Raw genomic sequence first — 21,805 nt, forward strand, 5'->3', positions numbered from 1 at the left:
TCTTGGGACATTAACATTGCAGTTAAAAATGTTTCTATAAAAAATTCATCTGCACAAAAGTGTATCAAACATTGGAGTTCGATTTAATCGGAGCTTCTTTTCCACATATGAAGTATTTCTTATTTCCGCAGGCATTATCATTCAACTTTTTGGAAGCATCCTTTACATTCCAACGCTGGGTTTCATCTCCTTTCAACAACTCAATACATCCCTCTTTACTGTCTCTATAGTTATTTGGTTCGGAAGGAGCCACCCAATGATCTTCAAAATCTGGTGGATTCTGAGCAACACCATTGAGCCACTCGAACACACGAAGACGAGAGCACGCGTGGCTCTCTTCTCTTATAAATCCGTTCATGCCCTTCAAAACTTTGTCACACTGTGGACGTCGTTTGGCTCCAAGCCATGTTTTAACACCGGGATTGAAGTCATTGAGTACCCTGCTGGCATCGACGACTATGTCTAAAATGTTATCAGAATTGAATAAATAATGCTGTTATAAAATGGTCTACCATCCAACAAAGACAATTCCTCAGCATTCGTGAACCCCGTGACAGCAGCACCTTGACGTTTGCACCATTTTTCAGCCCCGTCAAACGTCTCTCGGATTGGTTTCCATTCCTCCTCAGCAAATTTATGACACCATAGTTGCCCTCGTTCTTTCCTGTAGTATGGGCGCCATCTAGCCGGACATTTGCCATAATAGAAAGTATCGAAGTTTGTTTGACAATAGATTGGAGCATATCTGGCGTCTGACATCGCTTCAAGACGAGCTTCGCCTTTTTCCCGGCTGAAAAATATAACTATTGTATTTACACTAATATAACGGCATCTCTAATTATCCAGAACTTTGGAAATTTGATTGGAATTCAGGCCGGATCCAGTTTTTCAAGAGGTTTGCTGAATTTAAGGAATCGTTTTGCAAAATTTCGCAGAACTTGATAAAATCCAATAGTTTGTGTGATATATTTAAATTTCAATCCAAAAAACAGAATTTTCCATGGGTTCGTTTTTACTGTTAAAATCCTAGATTTCTCAAAAATGAACCTTCTAATTTTACCGACAGGCAAAAGCCATATAAAAAAGTAAAGTAAATGAGGGAAATACTAATTATTTTTAGATGGTATTGTATGCATTTCATTTGTATGAACACATTTCCCCGATATATTATTTCAGTTCCCAGATTTCAACAGTGTTTACCTGAGAACAATGCCAGTACTCCAACTGGCGCCATCACATTGCTCCTTAGGCTCATCTTTTCTCCAGATATTCTTAGCAAACGTTAAAGTTGTGAACAAGGCGCTTCCGTTCTAAAACCAATAGTTCCAGATGGGGAAATTCCATCGATACTTACAGAATTGGTACGGTCAAATCCGTAATTTTTAGAGGTAGAAGTTGTGCAATTCGAGCTGACACGGTTGAGTAGACTGGAATCCGCAGAGTAGACAGAGGTTCGAATGATAGTTGGCTCCCGGTGTCTATTCAATAATTCCAAAAATTCTGGTGTTGGATAAGCTGATTGAGCAGAATCAGTTTGAAGGAAAGGTCTCAATACGTTTTTGCAGTAATTGTGATCTCTCATTCTGTCGGAACTACGTTGAAGACTGCTGAACGATCTGACATAGGCTTTGTCTTTGGTGAACAACGTCGGATAATAGATTTCTCCGTATCTTCTGAGCAAATGGTTGCTCTCCGCTTGATTCATCGGAGGAGTGTATTCACACAGAGCCATTGCTTTTTCATTAGTTTCGACGCGAGCAAGAGCAATGTTTGGAAGTCCGTATCTGTATCCATCGAGTGCCAGAAGAACGTTTCCTCCATCGACATTGTAGATCAAATCATTGGTTATAGCTTCACTGGCATTTAACCAAACTTGAGAGACACGGGAGAAATAATCTGAAACTTTTACATTCAAATACTCCATCTAGTCACAAGTCTCTTACCATTGATTCTGAATGGGAGTGCCTCTCTGTGCATGAATGCAATTATCGCTTTCTTATCTCCACAATGCTTCACTGCATCCGGGTGAGTCATCATCTCTTTAGTGATTTGATAGCATCTTCCAAACATCTGAACCCATCCATCTTTACATATCAACGAGGCTTCTGCATCACAAAATAATTTTCCTGGTTCTCTTCCGAAATCAGAACCATGAATATGAAATGGGACATTATCTTCACAATATCTTTGTGCAGAATTCTGAAAAACTACATGCTTTCTGGCTGTCCATCATCTGATCCATTCTCACCTTGTCATCAAAAGCTACCGGGAAAACAACTGTGCACTTATCACCTTCCATCGGCTGAAAATTAAGCCATTTTTTACTTGAAACTCAATAGAATGGCTACCTGACTAATGTCCTCTCGCTCGCGATAGCTGTCTTTGCCATCTAAAACTTCGCACATTTCCTTGAAGCTCTTATCAAATTTTTGAGCGTTGGCGTACACCAAAAGACTACAAATGATGAGTAGTTTCATCACCATTTTCGATTCGAACAGAGCCTGAAAGCGATTGATTTGAGGGAATTTCTAGAAGGTACGGAATCTGTGGTCTTCTGCAACATCCAGAATCTTCCTCCATCAGGAACTCACCTTCTCTCACTCTTTGCTGAGTTGGAACTGATTTTTTGTTGTTTTGTTTACAACTAGGGGCTAAATGATGACAAATATGATCCGGATATCCAATTGAAAAGTTCACGTGGAAATGCATTTACAGTTTAAAAGATTTTATATCCACGTCATTAGGAAATCCTAATTATGATACTTAAAATAATTCATCGAGCAGCAAATGCCTTATTTTTCTTTCCGTCTCTTTATTTCGAACTCGGTTTTTATTAGTTTCGGTAGGGCGCATTTCCAATCTTATAGAAAACTTGAAAAGTTTTGAAATTCTCAGTTTGAACATAAAATCCAAATTCCCTTCGTGATCTTTGATACCCGTTCCTCTCCACCATTTGAATACACCATCTCGATCTCACTTCTCTAAATTTCAGTCCAGTTTCAGTACATCCGAAACGAAGTAAAACAATGATATCTTCGTCTCGTCGTTTATCAAATGTAATGTTGAGGTCATTGTGTAAAGTAGTCACATCTTCAAAGATCGTTTGATTTTCGATTGCAGCAAAAAGTAAAAGATAGTGAAAGAGAGAAGACAGAAGATAAATGCGTACAGAAGTAACACAATGAACGAGAATAAAAGTGAGAAGATGATGAGTAATTGGGGAGACATGTTAGCCAAACTGAACAGTTGTTTGTTCTCCTCTCACAGAAATTTTCTGGTATTCTCGGTTACTAACTTCCGTGTGGATAAGATGAGGAAGTGATGGAACACCAGGAATAACTGAGAATGACAAAAAGTTGTGTTCCCATTTATATGATATATGGTAAATTGATTAGAGCCTTAAATTCTCCTGAATCACATGGTAGCTACAATTCATCGCCTGAAAAAGATACAATCATCAAACGTCAAGGTTTACTCACAAATTTTTTATTGAGGTCAAATTCCTCTGGTCAGTCAATGAACTAGAAAAAGAAGATCATAAAACTAGCTATATACATACAAATTCAAAACAAATCTATTTAAAAAAATCTACTCAATTATCAATTTCTTATCTCCTTTCTCTTCTGGAATCTTCACATAATCCCCGAGAATTTGAATGCTCATTTTTTCGATAATGAAAGTTTCTCCAGCTAGTCGATCAGCTGTACTGGAGGTTTCGATAGGTTGCAGGTTCTGGAAATTAGAAAAAGTAAATACTGGTACAAAAATTATGTGTTTTCTATACCTCATCCAACCAAATTCCACAATTTTCAGTCCGGTTTCCTTTGCAAAAATAGAAAAATTGGATTGGTGGCTTCCCGGCATCAAGTTCTCTTTTGACTCCATCAGCATTAGTCCAGTTTTGTTTCCATTCACATTTTGTCTGGAATATTTTTTAATTGATTATCGAAATTCAGAAACTTTCTAGGTCACCAAAGTTACGGTAAAAAACTCACATTCTGTAAAATACTGCACATAATTACATTTCTGGGTAGTCGGAAATCAGAAAACTCCATCGAAACCTTCACACATATCAGCAGAATCAAAACACACACGAACTTGACACCCATATTTTGATTCAAAATAAAAAAGAAACGGAATGAAATATCAAGAAGTAACTTCTGATAAGGGAGATGATAGGAAGAAATGAGAAAAGAGAATTCGAAGAAAAGGTGATGAAATAGAAGAGAAAGAGGATAGAAAGAGAGAAAGAGAAGGGGAGTGTAATTCCTAATACTGTCTAAAAATATCTCTGGCATGAAGAAAACGAAGGCGAAAAAGAACATAAAGTGACGAGACGAGGGAGGTACTTTTTGTCTTCTCCGTCTTCAGGGAAAAATTTATTAGGATAAAAAGTCTATGATTCATAGAAAGTTTTATTCCAATTCACTCATGCATTCCACACTCTACTCAATTCCTGAAAATGGTACTCCGTCTGAGTTCGAATCGGTGCGGTTGTCAACTCGAATCCGGGTATTTCATTGAGATTCATTGGTCTCACTGCATAACTATTCCATCCAATTATTCGACGAACGCGTCGAAAGAGATTAGGATGACATTTGAATGCGCAGATAGGGAAAGATATGGTGTAGATGGCTGTGATTATGTCGAATAGTTGTGCGGCTTCACCGCCTGAAATACGCTCAGAATTTTTATCGTTTTTCAACTTTAGATTACAGTACCGGCCAAAATAATATCATATTTTGCCGTTTTCAGTTGAACATTTCCAACTTTGAGAGTGAGTCATAGTATAAAAAAATTCCCATTGTAAATTTTTAATGGATCAAACAAATCAAAAGTAGAGCTCCGTTTTTGTAGTTATCAACTTTTCTGTACGGGCACTTTCTTGAGAGTTATAGTCATTTTAAGTGGACTACTCGAAATGCACTCTATTTTGCGCTGAAATACGTCGTTTTGAGGGAGAAATTACTTTGTCAATGTGTAACTTGCTAGGGAGTGCTCGTACAGAAACGTAGCTAACTGGAAAAATGGAGTTCTACTCTCGGTCTGTCCGACCCATAAAAAGTTGTTATCTGGGACAGTCAGTTTTTCCATGACGCACTGTCAAAGTTGGACATTTGCAAAAAAAAGCCAAAACATGATATATTTTTGGCCGGTACTATAGATGATTACCTCTTCCAAACCACTTAACTACCTCCTCAAACCTCGCTGGCTCCTTCGTCATCACTCCAACCCAATACCCTCCGTACACCAGAACAGAAACAGATAAAATAGAGAATATTAGCATGAGAGTAAGGAGAGGAAATAGTAAATGAGTGGATCTTATATTTTCAGATATTTGATATCTCTCGCTCAAGTTCACATTTGTAAACCAGATTTCTCGGGTGTTGTATTTTTTGATATTTTTGTTATAAAGAACGGTCATCCCCTGAATAGCGAAGGTTCAAAGTTCCAACAGAATCTATTTGACCTACTACAACACTTGCAATGAAACCTATAAGAATTATAATAATAGTAACTAAAAACATAGTCGGTGTCAAGTATTCGATTTGACACGGTAGATGTGGATATTCTAGGAAATATTGCATACGGTTGGCACTGTCCAGGAAGTTTCCAAGGATCATAGACATTGGGATGAGCCACTGAAATACTCAGATAGGAGAAAATTAGATTTAATCCACGAGATTTCACAACCATGAAGTTTTGAAACGGTGACACTAAATAAGTTCCTAAACTTTTGAAAAACTAGTGTCAGCTTAGGAATTTTTAGTTTAAATAACTTTTAATTTATCTTTATCCCATAATTATTTACATTTCGAACTAGGTCAGAAAATACCGAAAACATATACATTTTAGCAGAAAAATTAACAAATCTGACAGTGAAATTTTTCGTGTTTCTCCCCATTTTCTCAATTTCTCGCTTCTCAAACCTATCCCTCCACTTACCTGCAAAAATGCGAAAACACATGGAAAAACGTGGATTTTGGTCTTCTCATAATCCTTAGACCATATCGTACCCGCAGTTCTCTCGAGCATAATAAATACAAATGAGAGACAAACAGAATCAGCAGAGGAGTGATGCACAGCATTTGCAACAAAACACCACGCATGACCTGAAAGAGATGTGGATTGTAAGAGATCTTATTCAAATGAAAATGTAGAACTGACTGGAAATATCAACGTCACGCAAGTGAGCAATGCATAGTGGAACTGCAATCATCGCACGTCCCACTGCCATTAATATGAATCCTATACAACAGTTGCAGATCAGAATTCGAAGATTCTGGAAGGATCCGATGCTTTTTTCTTTTCAAAGAGCCCACTCACCAAATGCAAAGCACTCGTCGAAATAATAGCACCAATCATCAGCATGTTTTCAATTATTCCAATCAATAATAACCCCATTTCAACCGTATAAATTATAAAATTCCCATCGGTGACCATCTCGGCTGGTGTGAAATTCCCAAGTACATATCTCATGTACCTAGGTGATGACGTCACGATTTCAGACATGAACTCATCTACACTATCAACCCGAACTCTGGAAATTTTTTTTTAATTGCGGATTTAATAAGAACATAACTAGAAATAATAGAAAAAAAATGAAACATGGAAAACTAATTGAATGAAGCGAAAAAGCGGAAGTAAATTCCAGAACACCACCAAAAAAAAATTAGTCTTGACTCCATCTCCATCAGACACCTGATCTTTTGTATTTCAAACTCCCTCTCTTTTTCGCCATTCCCCTGACCGCCTGCTCTGAAATCAGTGGACAGTGAACTTGTATCTAGTTGGATTATTGAAACATTTGACGTATTAGAAGAAAATATGTTAAAATACAGTTGAGAATCAGAAAAACAGAAAACTTGTGCTTGCACTTGGAGTTTCTGTTAGACGAAATTGGACTTCAGGACTAACTTGTTTCAGAAATCAGAGTCTAGTCAGCTGTTCTGGAATAAGAATGGAAAGTGCAGACGCAAGTTTCTGAAAAATTTTGAAAACTGATTTCTAGAGAACACTTTGATAAATTTGGGAATCGATAGGGTGTCTACTGGAATAGGTGGACGAACCGAGACACAAGTAGACATACAACATTTACCATCTTGTTATCTTTTTTATCCATTTATTCCTAGAGTAGGTAATGCTCAGGAACTTTTAGAAAATCAAAATAAAAAATAAGCGAAACTTCTATGGTCACTTTTGAAAACTAGAATGATGCTTGTCCTTTTTTCAACTGTGAAACAAGAATGGCTGATATTATTTGATGTGTCTGATTCGTTTTTGAAAAAGGAAACAGATCAATTCTTCGAAATGTTCTTTTTCTGATTTAACAAAGAGGGAAAAGAGTTAAAAAACCTCCATGAAAACAAATTGGATTATGATAAATTCCAAACTAAATTATAGATAATAAACTGAGGAAATCCTGGAGTCAGGTAAATAAATAACTATTTCTTTTTTCCTGAAAATAATGAGGTCAGACCTCTTTTTCATCCGAGATCTCGCAAAAGTCAAAATTCAATTCCAGTCGAGAGACAAGGGCACCGAATAAGTGAATGTATCAGTTTCTCAGAATTTTCAATTATGTAAATTGCTGTTTTCAAGGATATTTGGTCCAGTTTCAGAAACTATAATTTGATATCAGATCAGAAGTCAAAAAGTGATAAATACATCTTTAAGTTTCAGAATTCGAAACCCTGAATTTGTTTGTCTGTTGCGAAAAACAAAAACAAGCTCTGATTTCTGAATTTTTTCTTCAAAATTTTGAGAAAGAAGAGGAGTGAAAAAGTTTGTTACAAATGATCCGGAAGACTGATTTTATGAGTTGCTGACTTATGAGAAAATGAGGGAAAATGAGTGAAAATCACAGAGCTCACATTTCCCAGATATCACAAAAGTTGATAGAACCTCTAAAAAGCCATGAACAATAGAAAAAACAGAATCCAAAGAACCAGAACTGAATGTAAATTGAGTGTTACGTCGAACTCACTTAAGAAAAATGGAAGGAGAAAACAGGTGGTTTTTTGGATATTGCCACCAGTGGATTTTTTGCTGAAACGAAGATAGTTACTTGTGAATTTCAGAGTTAAGAGTTTCTTCCGGGAAGGGTTTCTAGTAGTTGCTTGGTGAGTCATTTTCTTTCTGGATTACGTATATGTTAGGAAGTAGAATATGTTGACAAGAACTTGATTGGTTTCAGATTTAGATGATGTCATTTTAATGTTTGTTTCTTGTTTGGCTCTCACCGAAAGGGTTTTTAACGGACCGTCATAAATTATCTCCTTCCCTTGATATTTTCTTTTTCTAAGTTTTCTAGAAAGGCCTCCTGTATTCCCAGGACTACGGATAGTTTTTCCTGTAACTCATTTAAAGAAATTTTTCTAGAAAAACAGGAGAGATGAACTTTCTTTCTACCCCATAAACATAAATACACGATTCTCTGGCATACCTTTCTCCCGATTTCTATAATCTTGCTCCATCGAAATCAATCTGGAGATTTTTTCTCTGTGTCTCTAAATTCTCATTATTTCTTTTTCAGTCATCCCTCTCACTTTAACATCCTTTCGAATCAAAGTCTAAACGGACTTTATTCGGTTGAATTGAATTCAATATAGAACCCGATAAACACAATAATGTACATCAGCGTATAAAATATGTCAACTAAAATCTAAAATCAAGACGAATTCAGGTTAAACTCTGAGCAGCCACTAATCTAGCATATTTACTGTTCATTGCAACTAATTCGGCGTGTGTTCCATACTCTGCAACGGCTCCTCGAGATATGTAGTAGATTCTGAAACAGTTATCATTGAGTTTCAGTTTCTCGAATAACTAGAACTCACGTATCACAATGTTGTACAGTGCTGAGTCGATGGGCAACAATAATACTAGTTCTTCCAGTTGTTGCAGATCGAAGCGCTTTTTGTACGATTTCTTCGGATTGAGTGTCTAATGCACTAGTTGCTTCGTCTAATAGTAATATATTTGGTTTTCGAATTATCGCTCTCGCAATGGCGATTCGTTGTTTTTGACCTCCGGATAGAGAGGCACCTCCCTCGCCAACAGGTGTGTCGTAACCCTGGAGAAAACAAATATTGATGGTTCTTCAAATACCGAATCTTCTCTTTCAGAGGAGCAAGTCGTTTTCATAATTTCAAAAATATTCTTTGTAACTTACCAATGGGAAGCTCTCAATGAAGTTTGCTGCATTTGCCACTTTACATGCATTCTGTACTTCTTCCAGTGGAATATCATCTAGTCCAATTGTGATATTCTCTCGAATCGATGCATTGAAAAGTACTGGCTCTTGTCCAACGACAGCAATATTTTGACGGAGGTAATTCACGTCAATCACAGAAATGTCGTTCTTATCAATCGCCTGAAAAAGGACATTTCAGAAACCTTCCCTCAAAAGTAGCTTACAATTTTTCCAGCTTTCGGCGCATAAAACCTCTCCAACATAGAGATGATTGTACTCTTACCACAACCAGATGCTCCAACCAATGCAATCGAATGTCCTTTCGGAATGTTCAATGAGAGTTCTTCACACACATTTCGATGTGGTGTTGCTGGATAGGCAAACGTCAGATCTTCCACCACAACTCCTCCTTTTATTTCTGGTTTCTCTTTTCCACTGAATTCAGGATTTTTGTTTTTCTCGAATAATGAGAATATCTGATTAGCAGATGCAGATCCACGAATAATCTCTGGGAACCATGGAGAAAAGTACATAACTCCCCAAGCAGACATCTGAGCTCCGTTGAAAGCCAAAAAGATCTTATCAGGAGTGTAACGTCCGTGGTAGATCAAAAGAGTTCCGACGAAGAAGAGAAGCATGTCACAGGCAAATACATAAGATTGAGTGACAGCAAAGTTCAAGGAAGAGATTAATCCAATCTGAAAATGTTAAAGCGTGATTTCTATACCAGAGATAAATGATTACCTTATTCTCATAACGTTCCGAGATCTTCAAATAATCTGCAAATCGATCCTCAAAGTATCCTTCAACAGCCAACAACTTGATCGATCTGATATGCTCCACAATCTCCACAGCAAACTCTCCACTTTTGTCCATTTTCGATTTCTCACTATGTGCTTTGTGAGCAACACTCACAAAATGAAGGCTGAAAATGGTCAATAGAATAGTGATTCCCAGTCCGAGAAGTCCGAGTTCCCAAACGAATGGGAATGCGAGAAGGAGGGAAAACACAGTTCCAGCGATGAACATAATGAATCGACTGGCTCGGTGGTCGAGGCACTGAAATTTAGAAGTGAAATAGATGTATTCAGTCACGGTTTTCTTACCGCGTAGCAATTGTGAGCATGAGAGATGATTCTGGAGACACAAGCTGATGGAGAGGTTTCTGGATTGTCAAAATATGGGATTGGTTTATTTAAAACTTCATTGAGGATTGATTCTTTCACTTCATTCATCACTTCGTTAGCGATCCAACCGCAGAGATACATCTGAAATCAGAATTGATTTTTTGCTGATATTCCATGATAATATCTTACCAAAGTAGCTTGAAGTGTCCAAAACGTGAGACCAGCCAGCGTTTGCTCACCCAACGTAATCCAATTCCATGTCATGTAGTCCTCTTTGGTTCTCTGAAATTCTGAATTGGGTTATTTTTCAAAGATTTAACAAACCTGAAGTGTATTGAATGCAAATGACATTCCCAATCCATAAGAACACAATTCGATAGCTCTTGGAATGGAAAGAAGAATAATCAGGGCCAACATCTTCGGATGCTTCGGAAGATAATTCATCAATTTCGCGATTCCACTGAATGAAATCTTCTGTTCTTGCTCGTTTTCCGTGATAATTGACCCAACAAAGTTATGTTCATGTTCTTGAAGAATCGTTGAATTCGGCTCAATGATCTCCACATTCCTACTCTTTTTCTTCATTTTCTCTGCTCTTCTCAACTCTTCTCGTTCCCAATCTTTCTTCGAACTCTGTTCAATCTCTTGACTTCTTGCTAGTTTTGCATAGATTCCACCGAGTGCAATTAGTTCATCGTGCTTTCCGATTTCCTGAGTCTTTCCTTGATCCAATACATAGATGCGATCCACGTTTTTAAGACTGCTGAGACGATGAGCAATAATTATTGTGGTTCTGCCTTCCGATGCTTTTGTGAGAGCTTTCTGGAATAATTTTTTTTAATTTTTAATGATTTCAAATCTCTGAGATAATTTTAACTCACATTGACAATGACTTCATTATGAGAATCCAATGCACTTGTTGCTTCATCCAGCAGAAGAATCGACGGAGACGTGACCAATGCCCTTGCGATACAAATTCTTTGTTTCTGGCCTCCAGACAATTGTACTCCTCCTGGACCTAATCTTGTCTCATATCCATTCTCTAACTTCTCAATGAAACTAGATGCATTTGCAATTTCAGCTGCTGTCTGAATTGTTTTCTGATCTACATTCCTTCCCAATTTGATGTTTTCGATAATGGTTCCATCGAATAGTTTCGGTTCTTGTTGAACCACTCCGATCTGTTGTCTCAAACATTTAGCATCCAGCATATCAATATTCTGTCCATCAATCAGAATTTCTCCTTCACTAGCTCTATATAATTTGGTGAGAAGACCAATAGAAGTACTCTTTCCACAACCACTCGTTCCTACTAGAGCAATAGTTTGACCAGGGAGAACTTCAAGAGATAATCCCTACAATAATTCGATAGTAGATACAGTACCCTTATCTAAAATAACTCACTCGAAGAACTTCCTTATCTCTCGTCGCATACTTGAACCTGACATTTTTGAACTCAATATTTCCTTTCGCCGAGAAAACCTTCGATTCTCCCTCCTTCCCTTCTGTCTTTGGAGCTGAAGCAATCGTCTTGTATAGCAATTGGAATGACGTGGCAGCTCTTTGAAGAGACGACATGTGAGGTCCAAGAAGACCCAAAAAGTATCCGGTCACACAAATTGTGTTGACGATCAAAATAACATCTCCAGCTTTTGAAATTTGTCCGTCGAAGTATAAACGGCATCCGAAGCTGGAAATTATCCTTGTGAATGAATACACGGGTGAGTAAAACTTACAAAAGCGAAATTCCAGTTATAAAATAGATAACAAATAGTGCAAGACCATCAAAGAATCCAGCCCAGAAAGTGCTCTTGTTGTAGAACTTTTTTATTTGTTCATTCACTTTTCTTAGTTTCTGAATGATAATTTGAAATTTTTAAATTAAAAAATTTTGAAAATGGTGTGCTTACCGAAATCATAAAATTCTGCCCATTGCATGCTTGAACTGTTCTCACATTGAGAATTGATTCTTCAATTATTGCATGAGATTGTGAGGATAAGGTCATCAGTTCACTATTTGTCAACTCATTTACCTGTTATTTGTATTTTCAAAATAGTTTCATTCAGAATTCAAAAAAGATACCTTTGTCAACAGGTGCAAAACAAAAGCTGAAACTGGACCCATTGTGAATGTGATGAAAGTGAGCTGCCAGTTGATGAAAGCACATGCAATAATCGAAGAAGTGAACATTGCGAATCCACGGACAAGCATGCAACATTTATTGCCGAGACCATCAGATATTATTTCAATGTTTCTGAAAATATTGAGAATAATCGGGTGAAGCACTCTTCAAAAAACTCACTCATTCAACTGACAAGTGATTCCTCCAGATGGATTTTTATCCAACCAATTCGCATCTTGTCTCAAAATAGCACCGAGAAATTCTTTCCGGAGATTATCCAGAATTCTACTAGTTCCCCTTTGAATACAAATTCCTTGAATCAAAGCGAGAACCAGTGTGATGACACCAAAACCAAGTCCAGCATAGATTAATGTTAAAACTGACTTGAGGAACTCTTCGTCCCCTATTGTCTGAAATTCGAAAAAGTAGGGGATATGCTGTCTATTTACAGAATGACTTACATTTCCATTAGTTAAATATAAATCAGTAATCCATCCGCCGATTAATAATACAGTCGGTTGAATGGTACCACCCAATAATGCACAAATTAAAGCAGTTATTATGAATATAAGATCTGATGATTTTGCAAATTTTACCTGAAAAACAAGAATTTCAAACTTGAAATGACGAAAATACTGAAAAAAGCCTTGCCATAAGTTTCAATGAACGACGCATATTTGGAGTCACGTCCGCTACTTTACTTTCATCTCCAAACGCCGACACTGTAGGCCTACACAACTTTTGCATCCATTTCATTATCCGTTAGAATTCACGAGACGCGAGAATCTCGGAGTACACAAAATACCGTGGAATCGCAATTTTGGACGAACTGGAATACGAAAGATTTCAAAGAGAAGTGGGTTAGCACAGAAACGGAACTGAGGGATAGAGAGGAGAAATGAAATCATAACTTTCGATTAGTAAACTTCTTGCAAGAGTGTGTATCATATGGTCAAAAATAGTTGACTTATGGTGTAAAAATGCTTTGTGGCGGTTAGTACCTAGTACTGTTTTCGTAGTTGATAGTGTGACCTTTCATAAGACAAGTTGAGGTTGAGAAAGTGACAAGAATGATTGAAACGAATAGTTTGGTCTAGTAGGAGAATTATCCAGGTACGGTAGAAGAAGGGTACAGTACGAACGGATTCCGTTTTTGCAGCTGTCAGTTCAGAATTCCTCCCTTTGAAATTTTTTACCACAAAATCAGGAATTATCGAAAAAAAATTCAGCGTTTACAGGACATGTAAACCCCATCAGGATTCTCAGCTATGCAGTTCTCAACTTATCAGAAAGAGCCATTTCTGGAAAGTGGAAAATGACCAACTGTCACCTAATTGTCTGAAGAATTTTATTTTGTATGGGTTAGACAGGGCAAAAATAGCACACAATTACTGTAGTTGACGTTTTTTGCAGGGACACTAGCGGGAAAGTCACAGGCAATCAAAGTCATTTCCCCCTGAAACCGACTAATTTCAGTGCAAATTAGCGAAATTTTGGAGTTTTTCACTTTGAGACCCTGTAACTTTCAAGATGGTGTCCGTATATGATCAATTACAAAAATTATGTCCTTTTCTCGTTCTTTCCAACCCAAACAGAATAAAATTTGTCGGACAATCAGATGACACCGAAATACACTGTAAAAGTTGGTCATTTTCCACTGAAAAAAGACAAAGTTGATAATTTTTTGAGCGGTACTGTAACTGTTTGGTACAAAAAGTTATCAACTACAAAATTGAAGCTCAATGATTAATACATAAAATTAAACACTAGATTAGATACAACTGTTTATGTGAACGTGAAAGCCCTCGAAATGATATAAATTCCTGAAGAAGAAAAATGCTGTAAGATTGTCCGATTTTGATTTTCAAATTCTGAGGCTTCTAGTTGATACTTTTTAGATAATGAAAGTGATCAAGGATGCCGAAACTACAATAAAGTTGTGACATGATCGAAAACAGTAATACTATTTGTCGTCATACCGACGGCGGCTTATTATTAGTTATTATCTTATTTTCTCTCTTCTTCTTCTTTTACTACTTCATCATCTCAATCAACAAATATTTACATAATTTACCCTATGAACCCGGTTTTGCGTGAAATCGTCCATCCCCTTTCTCCCTCTCTCCGATTATTGGCAATAGGTAAAAAAGTAAATAAACTGAATCGAATTCATTGAACTTGAAGGATTGATTTGCAGATTAATTGGGGATGGGTTAAAATGGGTGAATCACGTGTTTCGAATCGTCGTTCACTTTTGTGACAGTTCACAGTAGTGAGGAATTTGAACTTTTCATTTTTCGATTCGATTGGTCAATACAGCTTTTTGGTCTAAGTTTCCTAGAGGTCTGGCTACTAGAGTGAAACTTGCTCTTTATCATTTAACGATTGCTTTACAGAATAAATCACGAAACTGTTCAGAACTCTTGACTAACGATCACAAATCACTGACATCATCATTTCCTCTAATTAGGCACAGAATTAAATTTGTGACAAAGAATTTGTGATTTTTAGGATTTTTCTTGCGAAAAGTGAGGTAGCCAAATTGTACCTCTTATCAGTTACATATTTTGGAAGGAAGATTCCTCAGAAAATTTTTATCTATCAATTACTTACAAGGCCTAAAAGGGAAAAAGAGAGTCTGACAATTTTAGACTGAACTCATCTGGAAGTATTGTACTCAAGCGGTAGGTCAAAAAACCTGGAAAACCTATGTGACTGGGACTTAAAAAATCCGAAAACTAGCTAGAAGCTCAAGTTTTTTTTCTGAAATTTCATTTTACTACAACTCTAAACATCGAAAAAATGCAAAATAAAAGAGCATCTAGTGGTCATCATTCGAAGTAAAATTGCAACAATTTCCCATTAAATACAAAACTACCGTACTCTCACTCTCTCCCACCCCTACAATGGGCGGGTCATTCATTCAAGTCTAGAAGTGGGCGGGGCCAAATTAGTGAGAAAAGGAATGCCAGACGCGTAAGCGCGTGGTGTGGTTCATGTTATCAACGGCAACGAAACACATAGCATGGTCTTCAGGAGGAGCTGACCCGTATGTGTTCTGATGGAATCGAGTGAGGCGATCAAATGATCGAAGTCTATGTAGGTCTTTGATGACATTTCTTCTACTTGTGATGAAAGTGAAACGAATGAAATCGAAAGTGATAGAGGTGAGAGCATTACACAAAACATAATACAGTCTATAATCGAAAAAGAGAAGAGTTCAAATTCTTAAATAACACAAAGCATAATGTCTCCAGGTCTTGAACCTTGAAATCCGAATTCGAAAACTAATGTTAGTAGCAGTAGCTCTTCTCTTCCAATGCTACTTCAACCTGAAAGTTTCGATAAAGCCTATACTGCTGAACTACACAACTCGAACAAAGTTTCTAACTGAAAATATCTTATGTTTGACCGGCACAGTTCAACGAACTGCGCAACTCTAGAAACTTAAAAAAAAAAGATTTTTTGCTTTTTCAGTAGAGCGCAATTGTGACAACTGTGCAGTGCTGATAGATGTATCGCTCGTTTTGAAGGTAAGTGGTCTGATTGTTTGATCGAGGTTTGACCAAACGCATATTGTCTCAATAACAAAAACAAGTCCATTGAAACTTCTGAAACTTCTGAAAACTTGTTATTTAGCTTAACTCATATTTCTCTGTCTACAAACATCAGTATCATGGGAATTTAATGACCCCACGCCCCGCTGCAGAACCGTGGACAGTTTCGATGGAATACGGTTGTTTTCTGGTCTAGAAACGTCAGTGAGGAGGCAATCGGTTAGAGACCAAAAGATGAATTATTTTGTTTTCTGGGGTGAGAGGGTGATGATAATGAAGCAGCACGCAAAGGTTTTCTGAAAAGAGAGAGTGAGGAAAATTGTTAGAACTCTGTGATAACTATGTTTATTGAGGGAACTGTGAGAGCCTTTAGATCCGGTGAATTAGGAATAGATCGTGGTTTTAACAGGATAACAAGTCAGTAGTTTTTCTAGTTTCAGATAAGAATGTTCAATTCTGTGTCTCAAAGTCACAGAATGTCTGATTCTTCAAATTGTTAAGTGTATTTCGAACAGGCCAAACTAATTTTACCCTACACTGACAAACTTCGACAAACTCTTTATTGTATTGTAATTTCGTAGGAAGAGCCAGCACAAAATAGTTATCAACTACGAAAAGGGAGACCTAGATTAGATTTACATTCTGAGAAAACATTGAACGAAAAAGAGAACCCATGACATCATGGGACCGACTTAAATTTCAGTTAAAAACAATTTTATAATATATATGCTTCAAAACTGTACTCATCTCTGACTAAAACTTTTTTGTATTCTACAGTATTTCTCCGGTTATTGCATTTCCATCATCACTTGCAGCAAAAGATTCACGGAATTTTGAAATTTTGAATTCTGATTTTGGGAACACTGCCGAGAACTTTCACAATACCATCCAGTGTGGCTGACAATTGTTCTAAACTATTTCCAGTTTTTCGTGGTTTCAGAGTTTACAACCATGTTTTCGAGCATCTCCAAAATTTACAAATCGTGACGTAAATTTCCCAAAAACCAGTGTTACATAGATCAAAAGCACAGGAAAATAGGGAGGCGGAGCCTATCTTATCTATCGTTTCTCCTAATTTTATCTGCATAATAATTTTCACTTTTCCAAACAAGAACTTCAGGAATTTGATATTTGCAGTGAGTGAGCGGTGTGCTCCGAACTACTCGGAATCGTGAAAAGTGAATGATTTGACACGTGAACAATTCGCTGAAACTATAAGCGGGTCTTCTCATGAAATTGCGTGTACATGATCCTCTTTAAGAAATTATATACTATTTGTTCGACTGAAACACAAAATATGGAATCAATTGTAATGATGCAAAGTCTAGTTCGAAAATCAATTGAGTTCACTCAATTTTCAGATAGGTTACGGTAACGAAAAGAAGCCAAGAAGAGGGGAATCGGTAGTGACAAACAAGGGAATGTGTACTGTTTATCGGGTTGTCATTCCTGATAAGGAAAGTGACCAGTGATATGAAAAATATCAATTAGAATGAAGAATTTGAGAAAGTTTCAGGTATTTAGAATTCGAAAAGAGGAGAAAATATGTGTAGTTTATCGTACCGGGATCTGTGATTACATGCTATGAAAATTCTAGATTTTGAGACCATTTTGGTTTTGTCAAAGCTCTGGAAAATGGTTCTGAAATATCTTCGCCAATTTCGAAATTCAACTATTTTTTGTTACCATGCTGAGAACGGCATCCCTTCCACGCCCAGAATCTAACAAAAATCAAAAGAAAAAAGAAGATAAACTCAGAATTTCATGCAAAACATAACAACCAATCCATTCCAATCCACACAAAAACCCACTTACATTTTCAGAACATTCTCTTGTTTCATCCGAAGGGACACGAATGGAAATGTAACAATCGGAAAGTGAATTTTGTCTGAAACGTGGGCATGACTACTATAGGATTAAATATTATAGAGTCAGAATATACATGTCAAGTAGGTTCTTCTTTTTGGACTTTAGTACGTTTTCCGCTGAAAAAAGAGGAGCAAAGATCGTGAGGACAGAAAATACGGTTACTGGCGTTTCGTTGGCGCGTTTTAGTTGTGTCAACAATTCAATCTTCTCATCGTCTGATTTACAACGTGTTCTGAATGTCAAAATTCACAAAATGGCTTTGAGTTTTGCTCATTTCTCAAAATTTTGGTTTGAATATGATATCTTTTTCAGAATTTATTTTGGGTAGGACTGAAATAACTAAAAAGTTTTCCAAATTTTTTTCAGATGATGAGGACTACCGATATGCGCCTGCTCATGAAGATTGAAGACGCTTACATGGAAGAACGTGATCGACAGAAAAAACTCAAAAGAAGAAGAGAAAGTTGGGAGAAAAATGAGCCGAAACCAGAAAAATTGAAGATTTCGAATAGGAAGATTGTGGCAAAGCAACCGTTCGAAATGGGAGAATCTAGAGGGGTTCACGACGAAAGAACTCATAGAAAATTGGAAGAAGAAAATAAGAAATATAAGAGATGTTGTATTATTATGTAAACTATTTTCGATGAATAAACTTTTAGAGTTTGAAAGGTTGTACATTACAGTAATCTAGTTCTTCTTCATACTTGGTACAAACAAGCTCTAACTAAACATATGAGAGTCAGGCGAACAGGAAGGAGACACGGAGAAGCAACTGATCTCCGATTAGATTTGAATGAAATAAACTTGTAAAACTCATTTTGCGTTCTTGAACTACCGTAAAACTGATGAATACAAATGGAGTTGCCCACGAGTTGTTCTCACGCTCGATGTATTCCCACAGTTACCCTCTACAGTCATCAGATCTTCTTACTGTGATTAATGTAGGCGTCGTTTCGCAGACTCTACCAACAGTCCTTTCATATTAAAAACTATTTATTAGTTCCCCTCTCAAAATTCCTGTAACCCGAAACTAAATGACGACATCACCAAACTACTTTCAATTCCTCTGAAACAATATTCTAGTTTTTGCTTTCATTGATAAACTCCACGTGTTTCTCATTTTTCATCTTCCTCTTAATTAACCAAAAGTTCAATTTCACTTCACCCAGTTATTACAGAAAGTGTTTCAATTTGTTGCCAACATGAACTTCCATGAATCGTCCACTTTTTCTTCGACATTTAACCTTATCGACAGAAATCGAGCACGTGAAGAAAAAAGTTTTCCAAACTGGGTGACATTATTGAGTCAGTAAGACAAGGAATCGAGAGCAAAAAATTAAAAGTATCGTGACAAATTGAACGAAAAAAAGTAATTGGCTACAAAGGTGTGAACACAATTTTCATGAGTTTGTAGATCTGTCAAGACGTGGAATACTTCCATTAAGAGACCTGGAATCCAGTCCGTGAAGGCATAGATACCGTATCCGATCGTACTCTAGACGTGTCTAATTGACCGACAGTATTCTTGTTCGATGAAGATAGCTCGATAAACAGATACACAAAATCTACGGATTTTCAAAGAGATGAAATAGAATAGTAGAGCAATTAAGTTTCATGAGACAGAATGATATATATTTTGTGTGAGATTGAAAAACTTTGAAGAGGGAGTCTTAATGACAACTGGCAGCTAAACAGTCATTAAAAGAACTCAAAAATTAAGTACAGATCGAACTTTCTATTAGAAGTGGCATGCAGAAAAGGATAAAATCTAATCAACGTGAGCTGGATATACTCTTCCTCAACGGTTTTGATATATCTACTCAACCTCCGAATTCTTATAAGGCTACATACTCTGATACGAAAATTCCGAAAGAACTAACCATAGAGCTCACATACTGTAATTGCAACGAGTTAGAACTGTGGATCAAAGTTTGGAGCCATTGAACGGTCTAATATAAACCTAGGAAATCGTACTAACCATTTTTATCACATTGGTACTCAATACGAATCTTGAAAGATCTTTTCTAAATAAGAAAAAACATCAAAATTGAAACAATGAGTAATACGGGTTGAATCCATTTCTTTATAAACTATCTGAAACTAGATAAATAAGGCAACGATCAAAAATCCTTATTATCCAATGACTCAGACTAGTATTCTATATTTATAGATCATCTAACTACCGCCTTCTGAAAAGTTACGGTAAAAAAATTTAACAAAAAAACAAAAAAAATTTACCAACAGGTCACTGATGAAATACGTCATCCTCATAACAATTTTGTACTGTCGTGTTATTTTGGTAGACAGATGATAAACTAAAGAATCAAAATATCAAATATTTTACGGTCTCAGTTTTTGATATAAAAAAAGAAGATGATGTATGAAAACGATTTTGAGAGATAGGAAGATGTTACGACACTCGTGGATTTATGTTGAAAATGTCTCAGAGATGAGGGGTTTTGTTATGAAAGAAACTAGAAATACAGCTTTGATCGACCAACTTTTTGATTATTTTTCAGCTTCAATTCTTCTTCACTCCGCACACAGTAACCCTGGAAATGAAACATGAAAAAAGCCACCCTTCCAGACGTGAAACCGATTCCTGTCTCACAAAAAAAGGTACTTTTCTGAAAATATAGGTGTTCCGTCAAAAAATGAAAAAATCAAAAGATCAAATTCTCTCTGTTTCTCTTGTTTTCTCTTTCAATATCAACCAAAACAATGAAAAGAAAACACGAGATTGAACTGTACTATCATCACAAAAATACAATTGGTTACCTGATGACTAAACGATAAAACTGCTTTTTCTCTTGTTATAGAACGGTTTCAGATGCTCTCGATGATGACGAACATGTCAAAATTGATGGAAAAAGCTGAATACGGAAAATTTGAAATAAATATTTTACAGTTGCAGGATGGGTGTGGTCAGGAGTCTTATTATTCTCAAAGTTCTAGGACATTTTTCGTAGTTATTTAAATAGTTTAGGGGTACTTTTCCAGAGTTCTTCTATGCTGACCGACTTCTAGACTTCACAGTGGTCATTTAAATTTTTATTGTTGCAATCCGGACATTTGAACTGTGTGGCTCTGACAAGTTTACGTTCAAACTGCGTTCAATCATCCGAGAGAATAGAAACTATCAAAACTGCAAAGATCTTTTAGGCTCTTAAAAACTTAGACTTCTATTCCCAAAGAAATGCATCAGATTTTGGCAGAACGGACCCTAATCAGAATCTGTTTGGAACGGACCCGGGTTTTATCTGCTGCATACAAGCCTGGGTTTCCGACAGTCAAATCTTCGAGCATAAAAAACATTTTCTCTGAAATTGCAGACTTTTCAAAGAGTTCGGAGCTAGAAATCATTTCATCAGGAAACCGACTAATTTATGTGCAAATTAGCGAAATTTTGGAGCTTTTCACTTTGGCAACCTGTAACTTTCAAGATGGTGTCCCTACAAAAATTATCTGCTATTTTTGGTCTTTTCAGCCCGTACAAAATAAAATTCGTCGGACAATCATGTGACACCGAAATACACTTCCAAACGTAATAATTTTTCACTGAAAACAGCCAACGTTGATAACTCTTTGAATGGTACTGTAGCTACGTTGGAATTTGGGATAGTTTTGCCATGAAAAAGATGTTTCTGTCCTGGATGAAAGTAATTCAGTTTGACAATCCGTGACTTGTGTCTTATACCCAAAGATATTGAATTTTTCTATTCATCATCTCATGAAAATATGACTCCTTCTCTGACTAAACTGTTCCACGAAATTAAAATTAATGATTGTGCTTTGCTAAATGACCAAACTGTAAATATGTACATAACTCTATTGTAACCTTTGGAATTTCAAATTTTCACCTTTGGAATTCTAATAAGAGGAGCAGCTGGGCGTAATGATCATACTGTTTCCCTACGATAAAACTACACACAT

General features: G+C 36.6%; 4 protein-coding genes across 4 annotated transcripts; all 4 read right to left on the reverse strand.

Moving 5' to 3' along the window:
* Positions 1-64: 64 nt before the first annotated feature.
* Positions 65-2,483, reverse strand: GCK72_005132 (uncharacterized protein; the record flags this gene model as incomplete). The annotated part of the gene is made up of 7 exons (XM_053725047.1): positions 65-462; positions 513-790; positions 1,201-1,310; positions 1,355-1,896; positions 1,944-2,199; positions 2,249-2,302; positions 2,349-2,483. The coding sequence occupies 7 exons, from the start codon at positions 2,481-2,483 to the stop codon at positions 65-67; spliced, it is 1,773 nt and encodes a 590-aa protein (XP_053589241.1).
* Positions 2,484-3,588: 1,105 nt separating this feature from the next.
* Positions 3,589-4,016, reverse strand: GCK72_005133 (uncharacterized protein; the record flags this gene model as incomplete). Its single annotated transcript, XM_003116960.2, has 3 exons — positions 3,589-3,732; positions 3,785-3,922; positions 3,996-4,016. 3 exons carry the CDS (start codon positions 4,014-4,016, stop codon positions 3,589-3,591), a joined length of 303 nt encoding a protein of 100 aa, XP_003117008.2.
* Positions 4,017-4,429: 413 nt separating this feature from the next.
* On the reverse strand, positions 4,430-6,480 carry GCK72_005134 (uncharacterized protein; the record flags this gene model as incomplete). The annotated part of the gene is made up of 5 exons (XM_053725048.1): positions 4,430-4,671; positions 5,495-5,642; positions 5,947-6,113; positions 6,169-6,283; positions 6,328-6,480. The coding sequence occupies 5 exons, from the start codon at positions 6,478-6,480 to the stop codon at positions 4,430-4,432; spliced, it is 825 nt and encodes a 274-aa protein (XP_053589242.1).
* Positions 6,481-8,682: 2,202 nt separating this feature from the next.
* On the reverse strand, positions 8,683-13,202 carry GCK72_005135 (uncharacterized protein; the record flags this gene model as incomplete). Its single annotated transcript, XM_053725049.1, has 16 exons — positions 8,683-8,791; positions 8,841-9,076; positions 9,176-9,376; positions 9,421-9,894; positions 9,941-10,255; positions 10,303-10,464; positions 10,513-10,605; positions 10,648-11,145; positions 11,205-11,678; positions 11,728-12,013; positions 12,060-12,178; positions 12,234-12,356; positions 12,407-12,578; positions 12,627-12,856; positions 12,908-13,042; positions 13,134-13,202. 16 exons carry the CDS (start codon positions 13,200-13,202, stop codon positions 8,683-8,685), a joined length of 3,696 nt encoding a protein of 1,231 aa, XP_053589243.1.
* Positions 13,203-21,805: the final 8,603 nt, after the last annotated feature.

The sequence above is a fragment of the Caenorhabditis remanei genome, chromosome II (assembly GCF_010183535.1).
Source record: "Caenorhabditis remanei strain PX506 chromosome II, whole genome shotgun sequence".
NCBI lineage: Eukaryota > Metazoa > Nematoda > Chromadorea > Rhabditida > Rhabditidae > Caenorhabditis > Caenorhabditis remanei.